General features: G+C 37.7%; 1 protein-coding gene across 1 annotated transcript in view; it reads right to left on the bottom strand.

Annotated features, from left to right (window-relative positions):
• Positions 1-24,347, bottom strand: part of LOC142596456 (rapamycin-insensitive companion of mTOR-like) — a 109,773-nt gene that overhangs the window by 40,788 nt on the left and 44,638 nt on the right. The window contains exons 4-15 of the mRNA XM_075725564.1: positions 23,884-24,015; positions 22,779-22,842; positions 17,546-17,672; positions 16,435-16,604; positions 16,122-16,189; positions 15,020-15,087; positions 9,211-9,293; positions 8,425-8,512; positions 6,736-6,826; positions 6,535-6,601; positions 6,345-6,425; positions 1,468-1,568 (exon numbers count right to left, since the gene is read on the bottom strand). Of these exons, the coding sequence (XP_075581679.1) occupies positions 1,468-1,568; positions 6,345-6,425; positions 6,535-6,601; positions 6,736-6,826; positions 8,425-8,512; positions 9,211-9,293; positions 15,020-15,087; positions 16,122-16,189; positions 16,435-16,604; positions 17,546-17,672; positions 22,779-22,842; positions 23,884-24,015 (1,140 nt within the window). The remainder of the gene's footprint in view (positions 1-1,467; positions 1,569-6,344; positions 6,426-6,534; positions 6,602-6,735; positions 6,827-8,424; positions 8,513-9,210; positions 9,294-15,019; positions 15,088-16,121; positions 16,190-16,434; positions 16,605-17,545; positions 17,673-22,778; positions 22,843-23,883; positions 24,016-24,347) is intronic.

The following is a 24,347-nucleotide window of genomic DNA, read 5'->3' as shown; positions in this document are numbered from 1 at the left end:
TCATCCTTCCTCTCCTCCCACAGCTTTGACCAAGTGGAATACCCTGTGAGTTTCAGATATGCTTTTTTTGAAAAATAACTGTGTTCTCACATATCAAAATCTTCTAGTGACATGTAAGAAACCTTCAAAACTAAAAAGCAAAAGAGCATTAAGTTTCTGGGAAGCACTCTACAAGCAGCCTTTATCATTTCACAGTAGCAGTTTGAAAAGATTCTGTAATTTATCACTGACAACACAATGAAAGACAAAAGATGAAGTTACGATATATTTATCAGAATACTGATCTGACAAACCAGATCAGGAATGGCAAGAGTAAATAACAAAAACATTTCCTATTAGAAAAAAACCCCAACACACTCAATTTAAATGGTCTTCTACAAAGAAATGCAAGTAAGACCACTGAGTTACAGAAACACATTTTAAAGACACTGGAATCTATCAAATTATTTGTCTTTCCTCAAGAGGTTTAAATTGTGTGAAGTACCCAGGAAATGCCATTTTATGACTGAGCGCTTCAGAGGTTAAAGATTGGTAGATGTATAGAGAAATTCTAAAAAAGAAGGAAAATAAAATTAAAAAGCTCACAGGTTTTTAAAGTTTTGAAATTCAGGTATTTCTCATTCAAAGAGGAATAGAAAGCTTCTATAAACATTTGTTTCAAGTTAGATGCCTAAACATACTTCATTTGATTACCACGAGTGCCAAACAGTTCCTAATGCTGCTTAACATGCCACTGCAGAATGCTGCACTAAGTTGTTTAAAATTTCTGTTCATAGTCTTATATTTAAATGGAAATTAAATTAACTGAAAAAATTATCAGTGCAAACTTCAAACAAATGCACGAGAAAGTTTTAACATAATTACTATTGTTACAATGACCATTTTCTTCTGAAGAAAAAAAGGTTTAAAAAACAGCCCCATGCCAATATTACCTTTTTTTGCTCTTGTTCACACTAATAATGATTCACTGATTTGGTCTATTACTATTTAATTAGCTATAGATAAACACTAAAAGAAAAAAATTGGTACAGGCTTTTTTAGTGTGGAAAGCTTAATTGTATCAAAATGCCAAAAAAGAAGTGTGAAACAACGGAGAGGTCAAACACACAGAACACATCTCAGAAGGTGCTTGGTCAAACAGTGCCTTAGAGTTAATTTCAGAAAAATTCCGTGTAAAAACAAAATCTTGCAATGTATGCAAAAGTGTTCTGAAATCTACTATCAAAACTTTCTTTCCAAATTTCTGAATTTCTAAATTGTTACTGTAAATAGATCACACTTTTGGAATCATGCACTGGAAACTATTTCCCTAGTGTCACAGAGCATTTCTATATTCTATTTTTCTTTTAAATAAAGACAGCAGTGGTTTCAGCCATCAGAAAACTTGTAATGTAGGTTTTCACTCAACTGCAAGGGGAAAAGGAGATGTACATATTTTCACTTTTAAGTGTAACTTAGAATTCTTACAGTCTTTTCTCTTTCATGATGTCAAAAGATGCTGCCATATTCATTAGCGTTGGTAAGCAGTGCAGGTGATGGCTGTGAGAATGAGGAAGGATTGTGTTTGCCTAAACAACAACAGAAGACCAGTTAGAATAACTTATTATAACATTTTCAGCCATCTCTTTAGGATCAGCATTTGAAGAATCTACCACTTTTCACAAGACTTTCACAAATGCGTGATAACAAAACTACCTTTTGCATAGCATCAGAGCAATAATTACACATACCATTTTGAATATTTGATCTAATTAATCTGAAATACAATTGAAAATAACTTAAGACAATTTTAGGACTCAGAGCCTTCTTTTGGAGCCTTCTCATTTGTATTTTTTGCATTGGTGGTTTTTAAAGTTGTAAAATGCAAAAATCATGCAAAGCATCAGATATCCTTATGTCGTGTATAAAAGCACTAAAACCCTTAAAATCAGAAACACAATTTAAGCTAATAATGTTCATTGAATACTTCTGACTACCAATGATTCTGCACAAAAAAATTATCTGATAAATAAACATAACTTCATAAGTTACTGGACATTTAATAGCTTTTATTTTATTTCCCAGAACACAAATGTTTCCCAATTTGGGTAGTTGTGCAAATACTTTTGAAAACTAAAGAATAATGAAGATAAGATATTAAAGTAATTTCTTTAAAATTAAAAAGAGTACAAATATTTGTTCAATATTTTGATAAACAGTCATCTCAGACTAGTGAATGATCTCTTTAGAAAACCAAAAAATACCTATGCTTTGCAGCATACTCAAACATCAGTGCATCTAAACCCTCCCATTCAAAAGTATTCCAGAAACCATTAAAAACAGCATATGTTAATGCAGATTCCTCTTTTTAAACTACATGGCTGACTGAACACTCAAAAAATTCCACCAATTATTAAAAAAAAAAAAAAATCACTGAAGAGACTAAAGAACAGATTTGTTGTGGTTGTGACCCATGCTGCTGAGCTGAGCTGCTGTAAATCACTGTAGTAATAAGCAATCCTATACCTGAAGATTGTGATCTTGTTTTTTGGAGCGTCAAGGACAGGCCAATCCCGCACCACTGAAATGAGTCTATAGTCTGAAGATGCAGACTATGTCTGATAACTCATATTCAAATTTTTGTAAGACAAAGTTGCATTTCACGATCTTACTGTCTCTTATAAAGCAGTTCATTTGGGAGGAAAAAAAAAACCACACAACGAAAAAGCAAATCACAAGAAAACTGATCAAAAAGTGCTCTGCTGCATACACTTCTTGCCATCAAGAAAGGCCATGGAAAAGAAAGAACTGTTTTGCAAGAAAGGTAAATCATATCACTTCACATATGACTAACAGCTTCTCAGCAGGCTGAAAGGTAGCACTGGAATGTATATGAAAACAATATAATCTCTATACCAAAATAATTTAGGTTAGGTTCTGCTCTCCAAGCAGGTTTCTTTTGGTTGGTTGGTTGGTTGGTTTTGGTCTGGAGTAGGCTAAAGCAACCTGAGCAAGACAAATACAGTAGTGCCATGATGGATGGTTACAGGCTCTTCAGGAGGGATAGGCAGGGCAAGCAAGGCGGGGGGGTGGCACTGTATGTAAGGGAGGGGTTGGATTGTATGGCGCTTACGGTTGGTGATGACACAGTTGAGAGCCTCTGGGTAAGGATGAAGGGGAAAGCAAATAAAGCGGATGTTGTTGTGGGAGTCTACTATCAACCACCCAGCCAGGACGACAACACCGAATAATTATTCTACAAGGAATTAAGGGATATCTCTAGATCAGCTGCCTTTGTCTTTATGGGTGATTTTAACTCCCCAGACATCAACTGGGAACATCATACAGTGGACACAAACAGCTCCAGGAAATTCCTGAAGCATGTTGAAGATAACTTCTTGGTGCAGGGAACTAACTAGGAAAGGTGCCCTCCTAGATTTGTTGTTTGTAAACAGAGAGGAACTCATGGGCAAAGCGGTGATTTGTGGCTGTCAAAAACTGCCAGGAAAACTTCGACCCTGGATATGGGGAGAGCAGACTTTGGGCTGCTGAAGGAGCTAGTTAGTAAGGCCCCCTGGGAATCTGCTTTTGAAGGCATTGGGGTCCAGGAATGCTGGTCACTTTTTAAGAGCCATCTCTTAAGAGCGCAGGAGCAGGCAATTCCAAAGTGTCGGAAGTCAAGCAAGCGGGGTAGAAGGCCGGCTTGGCTGAGCAGGGATCTTCTAGAACTTAGGCGGAAAAGGAAAGCATACGGACACTGGAAGCAAGGACAGGTGACACGGGAGGACTAGAGATGCTGTTCACCACTGTAGGAAGAAAACTCGTGCAGCCAAAGCTCGATTAGAGTTCAATCTGGCCAGCACTGTGAAGGACAACAAAAAGGGCTTTTTTAAATATGTTAACAGCAAAAGGAGGATCAGAGGTAACATTGGGCCATTACTTGATGAGTTCAATCACCTGACAAATAGGGATGTAGAAAAAGCAAAGATGTTTAATGCCTTCTTTGCCTCTGCCTTCAACACCGATGATGGGCCCTGGGACCCCCAGAGCCCTGTGTTGGAAGACCATGACTGGGGGGATGAAAAACTCCCAGCCAACTCTGAACTTGTTCGAGACTTGCTGCTTCAGCTGGATGCACATAAGTCTATGGGGCCCGATGAGATTCATCCCAGGGTACTGAAAGAACTGGCTGATGTCATCATGGGACCTCTCTCCATTATTTTTCAACAGTCTTAGGAGTCTGGAGAGGTCCCAGTCAACTGGAAACTGGCAAATGTTGTCCCAATTTTCAAGAAGGGTAAGAAGGAAGCCCCTGGTAATTACAGGCCTGTCAGTCTCACTTCAGCACCTGGTAAAATTATGGTTATTCTGGGAGTTACTGAAAAACACTTGAGAGACAACGCAGTCATTGGTCATAGCCAGCACGGGTTCACAAGGGGAAAGTCCTGCTTAACCAACTTAATTTCCTTTTATGACAAGGTGACCCATCTAGTTGACCAAAGGAAGCCAGTAGATGTGGGGGTTTTTTGGATTTTAGCAAAGCTTTTGATAGTGTCTCTCACAGTATCCTTCTGGACAAAAGCACACAGCTGGTCCAGCACACAGCTAGACAAGTCCATAATATGTTGGGTGAACAATTGGCTGACGGGTCAGGCTCAAAGAGTTATAGTAAATGAGGTTACATCAGGCTGGCAGCCAGTCACCAGTGGGGTTCCACAGGGCTCAATTTTAGGGCCAGTGCTCTTTAATGTTTTTATAAATGAGCTGGACACAGGAGTCGAATGTACATTAAGTAAGTTTGCCAATGATACTAAACTAGGAGGAGCTATGGACTCCCTCCAGGGTAGAGAGGCCTTACAGAGAGATCTGGATAGACTAGAGAGCTGGGCAATCACCAACCATATGAAATTTAACAAGAGCAAGTGCCGGATTCTCCACCTGGGACAGGGTAATCCTGCTTATACATACAAATTGGGAGACGAGAGGCTGGAGAACAGCCCTGCAGAAATAGATCTGGGAGTTTGGGTTGATGGCAAGTTGAATATGAGTCAACAGTGTGCCCTGGCAGCCAAAAGGGCCAACCGTGTCCTGGGGTGCATCGAGCACAGCATCGCTAGCTGGTCGAGGGAGGTGACTGTCCCACTCTACACTGCACTGGTGCGGCCCCACTTTGAGTACTGTGTGCAGTTTTGGGCACCTCAATATAAGAACATCATCAATTAGAGTGTGTCCAGAGGAGGGTGACCAAGATGGTGAAAGGTCTTGAAGGCAAGACTTTCGAGGAATGGCTGAGGTCACTTGCTTTGTTCAGCTTGGAGAAGAGAAGGTTGAGGGGTGACCTCATCACAGTCTACAACTTCCTCAAGAGGGGCAGCAGAGGGGGAGGTGCTGATGTCCTCTCTCTGGTGACCAGCGATAGGACACGTGGAAATGGAATGAAGCTGCGTCAGGGGAAGTTCAGATTGGACATTAGGAAAAGGTTCTTCACCGAGAGGGTGGTCGGTCACTGGAACAGGCTCCCCAGGGAAGTGGTCATGGCACCAAGCCTATCAGAGTTCAAGGAGTGTCTGGACAACGCTCTTAGTCATATGGTTTAGTTTTAGGTAGTCCTGCAAGGAGCAGGGAGTTGGACACGATGATCCTTACGGGTCCCTTCCAATTTGAGATATTGTGTGATTCTGTGAATAAATTTACAATTTCCTCTCACCTCTAGCTGTTGAAATAAGTATAAATCCTGTCAGTGTGGAATGGTAAAGACTTTAATCTTCTTGTGATACAGTGTGAAGGAAAAAAAAAAGAGAAGCTATAAGAGAATTTAAGGAGAAGGAAAAGGAACAAAGCAAGGTCCCTTCAGCTTCTCTGCAGCAGGGGCTACCAACAGCAGTGCTGAAAGAGTACTCCATCAAGTTGGAGTTGCCTGAATGAATAATATGAAGTGCCCAAGCCACATCAAGCTGAACATGAAAAAAAGTTTCATCTGCCTAGCCTGCAAGGCAGAAAGCTAAACACACTGCCACAGAGCTACCATCATTCTAGGAAAAGCAAAAAGCATCAGTAGTCCTTTACCCAAACACAGTAACCAACGAGTGAGTTTGCAGGATTCCAGCTTAAAAATACAACTGGTTACTGAGGATTATCCTTGGAGCAGAAGCCCTAGCACTTTCAGTACATTCCAAACCGCCTTCCTATCAATTCATGCTGGTTTTAATATATGAAGTGCCATATGATATAATATAAAATAATCCATTATTTTGATGAAAAGTGGATGTTCCAAATTTGTAACATATATTCAAAGCTATAATAGGAAATATCTATGTACAATGAGCTACTAATATTACTTATTCTCAGCAAAAAGTCTTACTTACCATGTGCAAAAGTTCTCCTAAGAGGATAGTTGCTCTAACGGATACATGGTCATCACTACTTGTGATCACTTCAACCAGACCCTTCAAAAAAGTTTAAAAATTATTACATTTCAATGTATAACATCTTATTTTAATGTTTATAGAAAAAAAAAGTAGCAAGCATCTATTTAAACTTCAAGTCATTAGTTACCTCTAGAAGTCCATTAGTAATAAAAGCTGAAAGCAGTAAAGCCAAATAATTATCCATGAGATCAGGCCTAAGGAGAAAAAAGTATGGAAATGGTTTAGAAAGTACATTTCTTATTGTGTCTGCAAGAAAACAACACATATTTTTGTCAACAACAACAGAAAACTAAAACAACAGTTTAGACTGAGTTTGCGAAATGCTCACCTTGACCTGGCTCGATGTGGTAGTATAGTTTTAGCTTCAGCAGCTACAAAGCCATCAGAAAGTCTCCAGCAGTCCTGAAACCTGCTTGGATCTATAACAAGAAAATATGGACAATGGTAATTATAACACTGGATTTCATAGTGTTATTTTAATAGTTGTCAGTATGTAAATAGTAGTTCTAACTCTTATTTCAGGTTTAAAATTATGAAAAATTTTGTCAGAAGGGATCTCTAACAAGTGTCCTGGTTTTCGCTGGGACAGAGTTCATTTTCTTCCTAGTAGCTGGCATAGTGCTGTGTTTTGGATTTAGTAGGAGAAGAATGCTGATAACACGCTGTTTTAGTTGTTGCTAAGTACTGCTTATGCTAGTCAAGGACTTTTCAGCTTCCCAGGCTCTGCCAGGTGCACAAGAAACTGGGAGGGGGCACAGCCAGAATAGTTGATCCAAGCTGACCAAAGGGCTATTCCATACCATATGACGTCATGCTCAGTATAGAAACTGGGGGGGGGTTGGCCGGGGAGCAGCGATCGCTGCTCGGGAACTGTCTGGGTATCGGTCGGCAGGTGGTGAGCAATTGCATCGTGCATCACTTGCTTTGTATATTATTATTATTATTATTTTATTGTTATCATCATTACTATTTTACTTTATTTCAATTATTAAACTGTTCTTATCTCAACCCAGGAGTGTTTCTCACTGTTACTCCTCCAATTCTCTCCCCCATCCTATCGGGGTAGGGGGAGTGAGCGAGTGGCTGCGTGGTGCTTAGTTGCTGGCTGGGGCTAAACCACGACACTAACAAGTCATCTAATATACACTCCTGCACAAAGGAAGACTAACTTCAGAGCTAGAACAAAGATCTCATTTAAGTATCAACCAAAATAATGAAATTTCCAATTCATAAGCACATTAAAATTGTTTAACAGAAAATATCATAACCACCTAAAATTTTAAACCATGCATCCATATGTCACAAAGCAGCAAGTTTGCAACAAAGAATGATTTATTTACTTATAAGCACAGAACAAGGATTAAGCTTGATTATACAACTGCATGACAAAGACATTTATAACCAGAGTCTGAAGAAGAGAATTGCTGGAACATTAAAGGCTGAGACTTGCTCCTTTTGGGCCTATACTTTTGCACTGTGAGACAAAGCAGAAGATACTCTTAGGTTTACAAAGGAGTAATTCTAAAGATAAAAGACTAACTCTGCTAAATATATAAACATGAAAACACATACACTTGCCCTAGGAAAAGTAAAAGTATGCTGAAGTGCAGTGGAGATAGCTAGTAGATACACAAGATATAGAAAATACCCTTTTTCATAACTTCTGTAACATTCACCAACACTTCTACATTACTAATGCTTCTAACACTTCAGGGAAGTCTAATTTGTAGTAACATATTTACAGTCTTTTGTGTAAATGCTCCACTACTGCTCTTGTGTGAAACATACAACTGATAAATAGTAAGGATGTCAGAAGAAAGTTAGACTTCTAGTAGCTTGATCAATACTGAACAGCTAATAAAGAGTTTTAAACAGGACTTCAGAACACCCAATGAATTCACTGATGAAACAGTTAAGAATGACATAATTTACAATATAGAGGAAACAGTGAAGGGTTCAAATTTGTAGAAGAGCTTAATAGAAAGAATTTTTATGTGAACCAGTACTAAATACTTACCTACACTGAGAAGTGCCTCAATAAATTCTTCTGCAACAACAGGGAGAGGAAGGCGAAATATATCATAAAGAACCTCAAGCAGACCTTGCTACAAAAAAAAAAGGCAGAAATTTTATAGATTTACAAAAAATGGTCTTTTTGTTCACTATTAATATTGAAATTGAGATTTCTAGAGTGTGCTAAAATTGGTGTCTTTGTTTCAGGGTTTCTTTTAGGATAACATGCTTATTTTCATAATCTGAATGAAACTGGAGAAGAGAAGGGAAGGGGCTTACTTTAGAAGTGTGCCTGATTGTCACTACAAAATCTACAGAAGCTCAGGCTACTTGGATTACAGTTTTTTAGAACAGTTAGTGCTGCCACCATCAACTTCTTCATTTAGCAGGTAATTGGGAAGAAACATTTTTATTTCTCTCGGATTCAATGCTTTAAACTCATAACTGCAGCTACTGTGAATTTGCTTTGACTTCTGGCCAGAGTAAAAATTAATTTATGCACTTTTCTCTCCTCCATTCCCTCCTCTCAGACATACAGGGTGTGATTCTGTTCTTATTTTATGTGTAAGGAGCCAAGATGGAAAAAGCAAGCAACTTGCTTAAGATCACACAGGAATTTTATAATGGAATTATACACTTAGACTTGGGGATCAAATAAACTCAAGGCTAGTGGTCTCATAATTGGAGTCTGCGTTTCAAACCACTAAACTGATAAATTTTTTAAAATTTTAAATGTTAATTAAAACATTCAATATTATTCCTATATCAGTACTAAATATTTACCACCTACCCGTATTTCCATATTTGGTATACAGAGTACCCCAATGAGAGACTGAATGCCAGAATTTCCAGGTTTGCACAGACTGATAATACCTAGAAAACATTAAATACATAATAATATTCCATCACCAAACAAAAGAAAAGCATTAAACACATTGTTAAATTTGATTTCCAGTTTGAGTGCAAGCACAGATGATAAAAATTACTAATCAAACATTTTTCACCTTTATGTCATCTCCTTTCTAATCAACGTTTAACAAAGCTTTCTAATCACAAAACTGTGTTTCTTCATTAAAAACTATAGCTACTTTTATCCTTTCTACTGTGAACAGTATTCTCAAATTATCTGCAAAACTAACGTTTACATGGAAGAAACAGCACAAAAAAAAGACAAAATTGTCAATAAAGAATAAATCTTAAACCTGAAAGATTTGCATCATCTTGGCAGAACTGTGAGCAGTTTCTCCATCAAAAGCTGTATCTTTAACAAACAACCAACCTAACAAGTTACCTTTAATCTTAGGTGAATTCTAAACAGCGAGTTTAAATATACTTGGAATAACATTCTCTGTGCAACATTTTTAATCATCTTTTGCCAAGTGACAAGTGCTCAACTCCAGAATTTTCATAGAATCATAGAAAGCTTTGGGTTGGAAGGGACCTTTAGAGGTCATCTAGCCCAACCCCCCTGCAGTGAGCAGGGACATCTCTAACCAGATCAGGTTGCTCAGAGCCCCATCCAACCTGACCTTGAATGTTGCCACGGATGGGGCCTCCACTACCTCTCTGGGCAACCTGTTCCAGTGTTTCACCACCCTCATCGTAAAAAAACAAAAAAATTCTTCCTTCTTTTCAACACAGTTGATTTTACTTTGCATAAAATCTCTTATAATTTGGCCCATTTACACGATATTTTTACTCAGTTTTATATTAATAAGGCAAACCCTCAAATTGTTTAAATGTTACAGAATACCTCCTGAAGCTAATAATTACACTGAATTTCAGCCTCAAATTACATACAATCTCTTCATTCAAAATGTGACTGCAAAAACCTTGCTCATTTCCTTGACCGTTTATCTTCATACATCATAGAATAAATTAAAACTTACAGTAACATGTTATCAAGAAAACAAACAAGTTTCTCCAAAATGCAACTTTAAATGAACAAAAAGAAGCCAGGTTGGCACAACATTTTGTCTTACATATAAATAAACCCAAATCCTTATGCATTAAAAATTACTAAAAGATGAAAAGTATCACCTACTCATCTATTTATTTTCACTAATAAAAATTAAATTTTAATGCTGTGCTTTATATGAACTTGAAGAAAGTCCTCAAGTTCAAAATTTCCATGTTGTGGTGGTGCATACCCCCCCTCTCTTTTTTTTTTTTTTTCCTTTCTCTTCAGCCGCTTTACAATCTCAGGAATTCCAGGCCGCAGCTTTTGTGTAGCGAGTTGGTCAGTTAAGCGCCCCTTAATTGTACCAGAAACTCCTACATGGCTGGAGCAGAGAGCGGCTCTGTTCTTATCAAGATTCATATTATGGCTAACGAGGGGAACGAGAACAAACAGCTACCCCAGACAGCCTTGAAACAGGATGGTATCATCACTGCCAAAATTCCAACAACAAGCCGACCCAAACTGTGGCTTGGATGGAAATTTACTGGTGATTAAAGTCAATCATCTCACAATCCTATAAACAGCAGTCCTAAGTGAGGCTCTTTGAGCTCTCCTGGACTGCCACGGGCCGCACCAGCATCTCCCTCTGATCGAAATGTCTCTCAGAGTCAGTGAAAACTAGCAGACTCCGAAAGTCTGCTGCTACCAGAACTCCATTGCCGGAGATCAACAACGGAGCCTGGGCTGCTGATATTCTTCACTCCTCGAGGCTCTACTCTCGCCCGTTGAGAAATGCCAAGGCATTAGACGTGAGTATTTCACTAAACTCAAGGGGAATTTTTAACAGGTATACCATTTTCATATATGCATTTATAGTTGTAAGTGTGCATGCATGAATCAATTTAAGTAGTGTGTAGATGTATGATTTAATTTCAAAGGGAGTCTTATACTGCTGCATTATTCTTATAGCATTATTCTTATAACCTGTTGACCAAGCCTGAGACTAAGAGTAGGCCCAGCCGCACCTAGGCTCCTCTCTGAGAAGGAGTGTAGAAAGCAAGGGGGTCTAGTCTAGACCTCACGACTCAACGGGAGGCCCCCCCCGCCTTGCCTTTATTCCGTATATACGCAATGCTTTTATGAATCATTTTAACTTGTCGTGATTTAATTCTCTTTTATGTGCTTCTATGTAGTAATAGAGTGAACCTTGCCATCTTCGAATCTGTAACTAAGTCACTGTTTTGATCAATTTTGTCTAATCACTTTATTAATCATTGATGATTGAGTGCTATTAAAAATATTATAATCAAATTCTGCGATTTTGTCCTGGTTTCGGCTGGGATAGAGTTAATTTTCTTCCTAGCAGCAGGCATAGTGCTGTGTTTTGGATTTAGTAGGAGAAGAATGTTGATAACACACTGATGTTTTTAGTTGTTGCTGAGTACTGCTTATGCTAGTCAAGGACTTTTTCAGCTTCCCATGCTCTGCCAGGCGCACAAGAAACTGGGAGGGGGCACAGCCAGAATAGTTGATCCAAACTGACCAAAGGGCTATTCCATACCATATGACGTCATGCTCAGTATAGAAACTGGGGGGGGTGGCCAGGGAGCAGCGATCGCTGCTCGGGAACTGTCTGGGTATCGGTCGGCGGGTGGTGAGCAATTGCATTGTGCATCACTTGCTTCGTGTATCATTATTATTATTATCATTATTATACTGTTACTATTAGCATTACTATTTTACTTTATTTCCATTATTAAACTGTTCTTATCTCAACCCAGGAGTGTTTCTCACTCTTACTCCTCCGATTCTCTCCCCCATCCCATTGGGGCAGGGGGAGTGAGTGAGCAGCTGCGTGGTGCTTAGTTGCTGGCTGGGGCTAAACCACGACAGATTTGCTACAAGTAAATTCTAACTGTTACTAAATCAAACTGTGTAAAGTCACTCATTCATAGTAAATTGACATAATCAGCAGGATTCACAAACCTGCATTCGTGACACGTCACAAAAAATTATGACAAGCACATGTGGCCACATACACATTAATAACATTTAAATATGTTCCACAGTGTGCCTCAGAGGCCTTTTTTTTTCCCCAAGAGCACATAATGGCCTGTGGTGGGTTGACCTTGGCTGGCCACCAGGTGCCCACCAAGCCACTGTAGCTCCCCCTCCTCAACTGGACAGGGGACAGAAAATATAATGAAAGGCTCCTGGGTTGAGATAAGGACAGGGAGATCACTCACAATTACTGTCATGGGCAAAACACAGTCAACTTGGAGAAATTAGATTAATTTATTACCAATCCAATCAGAGTAGGATAATGAGAAATAAAACCAAATCTTAAAACATCTTCCCCTCACCCTTCCCTTCTTCCTGGGCTCAACTTCACTCCCGATTTCTCTTCTCTACTTCCTCCCCCTGAGCAGCACAGGGGGATGGGGAACAGGGGTTGCAGTCAGTTCATCACACAGTTTCTGCTGCTCCTTCCTCCTCAGGGGGGGGACTCCCCACACTCTTCCCCTGCTCCAGAGTGGGGTCCCTCCCATGGGAGACAGTCCTCCATGAACTTCTCCAATGTGGGTCCTTCCCACGGGCTGCAGTTCTCCATGAACTGCTCCAGCATGGGTCCTTTCCACGTGTCCTTTCCACGGGGTGCAGTCCTTCAGGAACAGAGTGCTCCAGCATGGGTCTCCCACGGGGTCACAAGTCCTGCCAGCAAACCTGCTCCAGTGTGGGCTCCTCTCTCCACAGGGTCACAGGTCCTGCCAGGAGCCTGCTCCAGCGTGGGCTTCCCACAGAGTCACAGCCTCCTTTGGGTGCATCCACCTGCTCCGGTGTGGGGTCCTCCACAGGCTGCAGGTGGATATCTGCTCCACTGTGGACCTCCATGGGCTGCAGGGGGACAGCCTGCCTCACCATGGTCTTCATCACGGGCTGCAGGGGAATCTCTGCTCCGGTGCCTGGAGCACCTCCTCCCCCTCCTTCTTCACTGACCTTGGTGTCTGTGGAGTTGTTCCTCTCACATATTCTCACTCCTCTCCCCTCTTGCTGCTGTTTGTTGCACAGCAGTTTTTTTCCCCCCTTCTTAAATATGTTATCCCAGAGGCGCTACCGCTGTCGCTGATTGGCTCGGCCTTGGCCAGTGGCAGGTCCGTCTTGGAGCTGGCTGGCATTGGCTCTATCGGACCTGGGGGAAGCTTCTAGCAGCTTCTCACAGAAGCCACCTCTGTAGCCCCCCGCTACCAAAACTTTACCACGCAAAACCAATACATGGCCACATCCCAATTGCAATGCAGGCATAGATTTGGGTGCGTACAGTCATTGCTACATGCCCCGATTTCAACTCTGAAGACATGATCGCACATGAGAATAAAGGACACAGTAATTAGCTCTAAAGAATAACCCAGTCTGGAGAATAAGGAGAGCAGAACAGTAGAATAAAGCAGATAGTACAGATAGGAAAAAAAAAAAAAACCACCCCAAAAAACCCCACACAAAACAAAACACAAAAAAACACCCAAAAAGTCATAACAAAAAACCCAAAACTAATAACACCCTCAAGCCTGGTTTTGCTACATGTCCTTTGGGAAGACTAACAGTGTAAGGACAATTTTGTACTAAAAACTGTTAAGATGTTAGTCTCCAACATAACAAGTAATATAAAAAACAAAAAGGAAGAACATATAACAGTGAAAGTACCATGGCAAGTAACATATTCCAAGACAATTGTTTCTTCAGTCACTTGAACTTTTCAGGCTTATGCTAGTAGTTCTAAGTGTCTGAGTTAAGGAAAATGCAGCAACACTCCTATCAGAAACTGCTTCTCAGAAGTTTCAAAGTTGTCACAAACTTTCCAAGCTTCCTCCCCAAGCGAGAACACATGTGAGAAACTTTTGAAGGATACCCAGATGTTAAGTTATGCTTATTGATCATTTTCAGAACATTAAAAAATAAAGCAAATATAGTATTACAAAGCAAAAGCCTTTCTATACAGTCTGAATTTTTCCTAAATACAGCCTGTAAAAATCCTAACCAAAATTTTGGTAAATGGTCATATCAACTGATTTAGTTTATTTGCAAGACACTGTCTTGACTAAAAGAACGAGCAGTCCCTGAGGCAATATCTTCATGTTAGATATTGTAATACTGCAGAGAAAGGATTTAGAAAAATGCAAAAACCTACTTTTTTGATTTAGAAATGTCTTCTACATGAAAAATCCAAAACTATGTCCATACTGCGATTTATCTTCAAATACAGCACTTGGTAAAAGCAGGTGCTAATGAAACTATTCTGTTGATATCTCTTTGCATAGACAAATAAGATTTCTTATTTACAGTGGTAGAACAATCTCAAAGGCAAATTCTTATGATATGATGCTATTTTCAACATCCTCTCACCCATCAAATGTGAAGAAGTACCATCAAGGTACAACTTATATGGCATTCTATACTTAAAAAAACCACCCAAAACAAACAAAAAAAAAGCTGTGTCTTGTCAGTAGAGTTAGTCAAAGATAACTACATACGAGTCCTCCAATTTAACAATATCAAAACACATCTTAGTACCATTTAGGAAGGTATTGATAGAAATTACAGATCGAGACAGATTCTGTGCTTAAATAAATCACTCTTACACTAGAAAGTAAAATTCCCCTTCCAATCGTCCAACTTCAAACAAACAAACAAACAATCTTACCTGCCCATGATCGAAATGCTGCCACTATTCCCATTTTACTAGCTAGGAACCGTGCTTCTCTGTCCTCTCTGTCATTAAAATAACAGATGTCAGAATACATGCTTAATTACTGTAAAACAAACAGTGTTACTAACATAGCAAGTAAAAAGTAGTTAACTGAAATTTTAGATGGGGACAAGATCCAGAGTAAGAAAAATCTGTTACATACATATATATGTGTGTGTATATATGTATGCAATGTGTACACACACAAAGATTAGAATTTTTTAAGTATTGTTACTTTTCCTTTTTCAGTGGAGGTTCCACAGTAGGAGGATCACATCAAAAGTAAACACCTATATTTGGTCAGATGATTCACTCTGAAGCCTCCACTGACAGTAAGACTACAGCAGGGGCCACTTGGACACTGATTCAGTTACACAGACCTAAGCATCTATTGCCATTTGATAATAAGAAAACCCAACAAAACAAACAAACAAACAAAACCCAAAAAACCCTGAATAATTCAAGTTGGAAGCAATCTCAAGAGGTCTCTAGTCCAAACCTCTGCTCAAAGAAGTTGTCAGCTCTGAGACCAGACCAGGTTATACACAGGCTTTATCCAGTTGTGTCTTAGAAACTCTCAAGGATGAAGGCTGCAGGACAGCTCTGGACAGCCTGTTCCTTGACACTTGACTGGCCTCACAGAATTTTTTTTTTTCCCCGATATCAAGTTGGAATCTCTCGTTTCCATTTCTGAGCCTGACCATACAACCATCAAACATAAAACTAGCTCAAATGCAAACTCCTCATTGTGGATGTTTAAAGCTAGATAAAAATAAACCCATACCTGAAGTTAAAAAAAAAAAAAAAAAAGATTGTGAGGATTTTTAAGTAAAAGAAATATAATGGGGGGAAGGGAAGAAGGGTAAAACTAATTTTCCCTTTTAAATCTGAAATACTTAATATTTTAGGAAGTTGCATTCTAACCTGCTATTATATTCAACTTGAAATAGTTTAATATTAGCTAATTGCTTTTATTTTGTCACTTTGAAAAGAAAAATAGTTTAATTCCAGTACCATGAACACAACTGGTAGCATAAGTAGCAGCACTAACACTTACTTGAGCTGTCCTTCTGCTGTGTCTGGATTATGCCTGTAGTGAAAATCTGTGTAAGGAGCTAAAATTCGCTAAACAGAAGAAAGACATGCATTACTTTCACATGAGAATAGTTAACAGGTCTTGCCCTTTCCTCAGTCCCACTCCAACCTGTTATGTTATTCCTGCTTTATAAATCATTAAGCTCTTAGCCTAAAATGTTGCATTTAAACATTTTGCACTAATACAGAGGGTGAAATCTGAAGTGAAAATTAAACATTTTCATTAGTAATACGATGTTTAACTTCTGTCACTAAACAAGTAAAACTGAACCCACCTCTAACTCTACATCGGCTCGCACATACTGTCGGGTCTTTGGATGATTAATGAGGTGCAAAACTGTAGTTATCAGAGCCTCATTTATTCGGCTTAGCTGACAATCAATCACATTTTTCAAGATGGTACTTAAACCACCCCGAAGAGCCACCACCTCAGGATTCTGAAGTGCTAAATAAAGAAAAACATGTCACTTCCAGCCAGTGATAGGAAAGAAAACATTTCACAACTTCCAATACAACAAACTTGTCTGTTTAGTACGTATATCTTTTTCTTCCTGAACACTGCTGAGGCACACTTGATTAATTTATCATCAGCAAAAATACTGGTCAGTCAGTCACCATTGTGCAGCAATTTCCCAGCTTATTTCCAACCAAGTTTCCGTACAGTAGTGTCTGGATTTCCCTGCAAAAAGGTTTTGTGCTTCACTGGACTGACATGGATAAAATATTTATACTAGAATATACATGAGTAACAGATTGTTTAATTCTTTAAAATAGAAGTTTGTATCTTGAAAATGTTGCTGAAGTTATTTCTCATTGATTGATACAAAACTGAAAAAACCCTTTAAAAATCAGTACCCACATACAAGTATAGAGAGTTAGTATAAATCGCTGTCCAGATAGCCTTTACAAGGACACAAATACTGACTTCCAGAAGCCAGCTAACCACAGTACCCACTGTAAAAATTTTTAAAGGAAAATGTTTTGTAGTTCTCTGAATACTTGTACATTTGTCAGCACCTCATATATGGAATTTTCCCTACTTCCAATCCATTAGTTTAGAAACATCAACTGCAGCAGGGAAACATTTTTAAGGTAATGCAAAAATTGGCAAGTCTTAAAGGAAAGTACAGTACCCAAAATCTTCAGGTACTTCACTTAAGAGATTTTGATTTTAAGTTAAAGTTATTTTGTTTTATATCAAACTAATGACTAAAATATATGAAATGGACATTAAGAACATTTAACATATGATTCATTAGTTATTAAACAAATACCCTTAATTATTTGAATACAATCTATTTAATATGAACCCACAGAAGAGAATCTCTTAGAAGACTGGTGACAACCACATCAAAATTTTTCTTAATTAGTTTTCAGTTATCTTACCTAGTTCACAGATAATGGCTATACATGCTCGAACCATTCTGTCTCTTTCTTGAAGACCATCGTTTCCAACTGCTATCAAAGAATTAGTAATAGAACTGGGGAACAATGAAGCATTCACAGTAATCATCTGCCAAAAGTGAAAGAAAAAGCCTTCTGGTTTCTTCATAATATTTCTCTAAATATACTCGCAGATTCACTATCATTTTGTTTCTTAGATACTACCAGACCACTCCATATATTACTTGGTTGTATCCTGCAAATCCTCAGAACACTTTATTTTATTCTTTAAATTCTTCATTTGTCAATTTACCATTTTCTTCCTGCTTCAGTTTTTTATTTTTATATTATTATAATAAGAAAGGGTAAAAAAAAAACCCTGACTGTTGCAGAGAGAACTACTGCTACCTTCTTCAGGTTTTTTTCCAAGAGTTTCTTTATTGACAGAGAACACTATCCAATAACACAGAGTAGATTACAAACTCTTCTAGAAGATTCATTCATACTGCACCAGATATCTATCTTCAATACCTATTCAACTTTTTAATTAGCCAAGAATAAACTCTCTTGTTTGGTAGAGAGATCCTTAGGCTGCTGAAGACTACAAAAAAGGACAGTCAACAAAAGAAGCTGCTATAGTATTTGGAAGGCAACTGTCAGCAACACCCCTATATCCTCTTGCATAGTACCTGATCTTCCCAAAACTGCAGTGTAATACAACTTCATAAGTTATATAGCTATAGGCAACAAAAAAAAAAACCACCCAACCCCAACACCCCCCCCCCCCCCCCCCCCCCCCAATATAAACATGTTAAACTTAAAAAGGTTTTAGATGTTTGGTGGATATTGAACATTTTTTAACAACTCAATTTTATTTATTAGTAGAAAAAATGTGACATGGTTGACGTGGGCTATAACAAATTATGTTGTTCCCTTTTTAAGCAGTCAGACAAAAAAACCTATTTCCCCTTAGCAATACATCTGTTTAACTTTAGTGATATTCATGTTCCATAGTATACATGATATGTACATTTAATTTTAGCAAACTATGAAAAAATGTGAATAGAGAGCTACTCAGCCTTTGCAGTCAAAGTCTCATTTGGGGGGGGTTGAGTGGGGTTTTTTTGCCTTTAATGTGTGCACAGGGTCTTGCTCCTTAATCTGGTATAAATTCTGCTTGTCCTAAACTAGCAGCTGAGGATTTCCATGGCACAGGAGCTCTTCAGTAGTGTAAAGGAGCATTGGCTGTTAAAATCTGTTCTTCTATTCTGTCTCAAATTTATTGCAAATTGTTTTTATTTAATTAAAGAATGACTAACCAAGGTTTAATTTAATATCCCTTTTGTTTCCAACAAAAGCAGGCTTTTCTCCATTATTTTTCCAAAATTGTTTTGTCCTATATTCATTTTACAGCTCCCTTAAATGTCTTACAGATATCTGTTCAAAGAGGTTTAGGGTTTTTTTCCCCTCTTTGCAGAGAATATTAAAATGAGAAGAGATCAACCATTATGACAAATATATTTGAATGCTTCAACAAGTTTATTTTTAAGACATGTTTTTGAGAAACTTCTTGTCATACATAATGTTGTAACCCACAAAACAGAAAGCTTTAAGATAGAACTCTAAATAAAACCCAAACTCTTTCCCACCCATGCAGTCTTTCACTTTTACAATGGCATGAAGTAACAAGAATTAGCAATAGAATGGCTGTACCAATCCACTCTACAAAAATATAACCTTTTTTTCTACTGACATTGACATGTACTTAAGTGTGAGGACACAAGCAGCCTCTTAAGGCTGTTTTGCTTCACTGTTTTCTTTGGTTTTAAGACATGAGAAGGAAAGATTTCTTTCTTTTAATATTCAATTCCAAGTATTTCAGTAGAATCATAGAATCACTTTGGTTGGAAAAGACCTTTAAGATCATCGAGTCTAACTGTTAACCTAACACTACCAAGTCCACCACTAAACCATGTCCCTAAGTGCCACATCTACACGTCTTTTAAATACCTCCAGGGACAGAGAATAAATACAATAGTAGAATAAATACAAATAATAAATACAATCCATTTGCTTTCATTCTGCTCTACATATTGAAATGCAATTCTAAAGACCAAGGACAGGTGATACAAGGCTACTTACAAGCAGCTATGACAAAATAAGTAACAAAGACCGTGAATATGGTCTTTAAAGATTCCCTTAAAAAAAAAGGGAGAAGAAAGAAGGTGGTTCATATTATACCTCACCCTGACTTCTGCTTTGAAGATAAAACTTTCTGCCTATTATATTATTAATTATTATATTTTATATTATTAATTCTTATATTATTAATATTATTATATTTGTATTATATTATTAATGGACAGGATACTAATTATAATAATTATAATTATTATATTAATAATGGACAGAATTAATTCTATTAGATGGAGAAACACTTTCTGAAGCATTGCTGAAGAAGACACTGCTAAATTACAAAGCTCTTACTAGGAAATGTAGAGGTGATAGTACTAAACGTGAATATCGTGTCCAGTTTTGGGCCCCTCACTACAAGAAAGACATTGAGGTGCTGGAGCGTGTCCAAAGAAGAGCAACGAAGCTGGTGAAGGGTCTGGAGCACAGGTCTTATGAGGAGTGGCTGAGGGAACTGGGGTTGTTTAGTCTGGAGAAGAGGAGGCTGAGGGGAGACCTTATAGCTCTCTACAACTACCTGAAAGGAGGTTGTAGTGAGGTGGGTGTTGGTCTCTTCTCCCAAGTAACTAGTGATAGGACAAGAGGAAATGGCTTCAAGTTGTGCCAGGGGAGGTTTAGAGTGGATATTAGGGAAAATTTCTTCACCCAAAGGGCTGTCAAGCATTGGAACAGGCTGCCCAGGGAAGTGGTTGAGTCGCCATCCCTGGAGGTATTTAAAAGACATGTAGACGTGGTGCTTAGGGACATGGTTTAGTGGTGGACTTGGCAGTGTTAGGTTAACGGTTGGACTTGATAATATTAAGGGTCTTTTCCAACCTAAACAATTCTATGATTCTATAAACACTGCCCCACAGAGTACAGTCAAAAGAGAATATGAGCACTCAAAGTCTTAAAAAAAAAAATAAATCAGAAACCAAATTTAAGAAGTTTAAAGGTTTTTTTTTAAACAAGTTTATCATTAAGTCCCTTTTATAAATTCATAAAACAGGATTAATATTTTATATTTTGTTCTTCTATTCTATGAAAACAAAAAGAAGAAAGTGAGAGAATGTTTTAAATTTTTATATCTATGCTATTCTTACATGGGCATTTTTGCTATCAAAGATGAGGTTAAAGAATTGCATCCATACTTTGGAATAGAAAACAATAATTCCGAGATGCTGGTGGAATCCAGTTCAGCTCTTCCACAGCTCACAGTAAATTATCTCCTGCACAAATTAATTAAATCTGATTGTTATATTTGCCATTCATTCTCCTCTCCTAAGACCTTCATATAATCTTTTAGGAATCCTGGTATCAAACTACCAAGTCTGAGATCTTGCGGGAGATGAGGACAGATGGGAAAAGGGCAAGAGCAAGGTAATAAAAAGACAGTGTGAAAATACAGAATGTGCCATTCAGGACATGTGTCACAGTATCCTTTGTGAGAGAGAGTTTCTCAAGTATTGACTGCTCTGTGCCAATGCATGCTTAACTGCTGCAGCCCAGACAGGACATGAAAAAGGTGTTAACTTTACTTGTAGCCAGGTTGGGTAGCTTTTTGTTTGTCTGACATCATCTTTTAAGAAACAAGGATGTAGCAAAAGATGTTAGGAAACATCATTCATCAACATTGTTCTCAGCATAGGAGAATCATCAGTATCCCTGTACAGCTGTACAGCATGTACATCCCATGTACAGCATCCTTGTACAATGATGGAGAAAAAAAAGCACCTGTGATCAGCCATATGATTTTTTTTTTTTTTTAAACATTTATCTTTCAGGATCTTGGTTTTTTTTAAGTCAAACTAATGGATATATTTCTCTTGCTTCCTCTTGTTTCTTTCAAGCAAGACAGAAGTCTTTGCTCAACTAGGAAATGTTCAAGAAAGCCCAGGAATATGAGGACAAATTTCTGACCCAAATAAAACCAATTAATTATAAATGTGTTTCCATTCCATCTTCTGATTTAAGTTATTCTGGCCCTACACCGAAGCTCTTTTTTAAACCAATCTGGCAAAGAACTTTTATAAATTGTGACTTCCTCAAGGATCCATTCCTTTATGGTTGTGGTTTTGGTTTGTTTGGGTGGGGTGGGTGTTTAAGCGTTAAAACTCTTTTTGGCACAATTGTTAATCAAGCATATTGTCTCTTTTGTAAGAAACCAAGTGAGCTCATTTTAAGAAAAGAAATTGCATATCAAGCTTCCATATTTTCAACCTAAATATATAAATATTAAAAAAATACATATACACACAGAACAGATTAAACACACACAGTGCTCCTGGGGAACAATTCTTCCAACTACTTCAAACCTTACTTGAGTCTTTGGTAGTTTTTCCCAAGATGCTCAGTAGAAGAATGTAAGCAAGATAAAGAATAGCAAAGTCCAGTACAAAGGCAGAGTACTATATTGCCTGAAAAAAATAGCTTCAGTAGCTGTATATGCCAGTTTCTCTAGGATGAACTTGAAAATGCAACTACCACAGCTTCAAACATCCCATGTCCATGGGTACACAGTACAGTAACCACTACAGACTATGTCTTATCGTGTATCTGAGAAAAGAACTACAGATAGCTTCAACCTCTATGGATAAAGCAATAAGGCTAGAAGCATTCCTTCAACTGATTATTCCAGTGATGGCAATTTGCCTCATTTCTCAAATGGCAGAAAATCTCCCATCCTTGATTTACAGATGCTTAAACACACTATACAATAAAGTTAAAACATTAGATGAAACATAATAATATGGTTCTTATACCCTTGCATTCATCATTTGATAAATTTTTCCCAAATCTTGTCCAGTTTGATATCTATCAAAGGAAAATTAGCAGGATTCTTCCAGCCCACTCAAGATTCTCAGTAGCAAGAGATTAAAGTCAAAACAAGTCTCGGCACTATCCCTGCTTCTCACTTTTGGATTATCAGCTATAATTTCTTCTCACATGACAAAGTAAGGTAAGGTATTAGAGACTATGTGAAAAAAAACTGCTGATGGAGAAAACTTGGAGTCAGCACAGCTGACTGGCATAGCTGATAAGACCATATATAGTTACATTTTACCTTTCTGACTAATCGAAGTGCTTGTGTTCTTTCTACTTCATTACTCTGCTGTATGTCAATACACCTAAAATAAGTTAAAAAACACACTTTGTTTATAACAGTTAAGGTGAAAGTTAGTGTTGTTAACACCTGGCATTAATATTTATGCAACTGAATTAACAGAAGACTGTTTAAAAATTCTGCCTTTCAGCAAGCATACTCATTATGATTGGTCAATTAGCTTCATTTTATATTTTTTTCCAGTTATCTTCATTATAATTAAATCACTAGAACGTTCTCAAATATACAGTGACAAGGCATAACAGCTTCAACAAATATTTTCTGAGCTAGCTGCATTTGTCATTTCAAAAGAAACTAAACAAAATATTTGTAATGTTTCACATCAACATGTTTTGTGTGTGTTCTCCAATCAGAAAAGTCCTTTTGCTCCAAAAAAATTAAACAGCACACTAAAATTTACTATGTGTGTATATTTATAAACAGAAACACACACACATATATATATCAGTATATTAAATCCAAAAAGATTTTAACAAAGAAAGCACTAGAAATTATAATATTTAGATCTACTCGTGATGCTGATCTTATTATCTCATTATTAGTTTGCCCTTTGGTATTCTTCTGTTGTGTCATGGGTTATACTTAGATTACAAATTCTTGGGCATGAACTACTTTTTTCCCCCCCGACATTCTACTAGAGGCTCCGAAGCACTATGAAAATACAGAGAATCAGAACAACTCCCATAAAACAACTTAAGACATGAAAATTACTGAGGTTTCAACCTTCTAATAACACCACAGATTAATTTGCAATTAATGGCATTTATGATTCAAAACCATCTATAATTTGTCTAATTTTTTAATTACTCATACTATATCATATATTAAGACAGCATTTTATTTGGATTAGCTGGTGCGATGTATTATCCCTCTATTTTTAAAGATGGACATTATTCATATTGAAGAAAAATTACTTTTATAAAGCTACATATCAAGAATGTAAGAGGATATGAAAATACCTTTTCTCACCTGTCTCAACCACAAAAAAAAAAAAAAAAAAAGTTATATACAATTGCATAATTTACAACAAGGAAGGGAAAATTACCTGGCTATCAAGTAATCCACTTTCAACTTTAGCACCTTCTGCAGAATACTGGAGTCTCGAATGAGATAGCGGAGGGCTCGCAATCCTGCTGCTCGCACCTCTTTTGCTTCATTTAGTAAAGCTAACCGCAGACTACAACGAAGAAAACAAGGGGAACAAACAATTATTTAGCAGCAGGTAGACTTCACCATCTGACATGCAGCTACTACCTACTCATTTAAAATAAAAAGGTTGATTTTTTTAAAGAGGAATATTCTGCAATAATTTTCTGTCGAGATATTCACCTGTACAGCCTAGAAGGTAAACCTTCACCCTGCCAGCAGATGTAGACAGTATATTAATCTGAAAAAGCCACAAACCAATTTTTAATTTTTTTTAAAAAACAGTTTGTACATCCCTGAAATGATATATGACCAAGACATGTATATGACTTGTTATTTGACAAAACAGCTGAGCACAATATT

This window comes from Pelecanus crispus, chromosome W (assembly GCF_030463565.1).
Source record: "Pelecanus crispus isolate bPelCri1 chromosome W, bPelCri1.pri, whole genome shotgun sequence".
NCBI lineage: Eukaryota > Metazoa > Chordata > Aves > Pelecaniformes > Pelecanidae > Pelecanus > Pelecanus crispus.
This window is presented reverse-complemented; position numbering and strand designations above follow the sequence as displayed.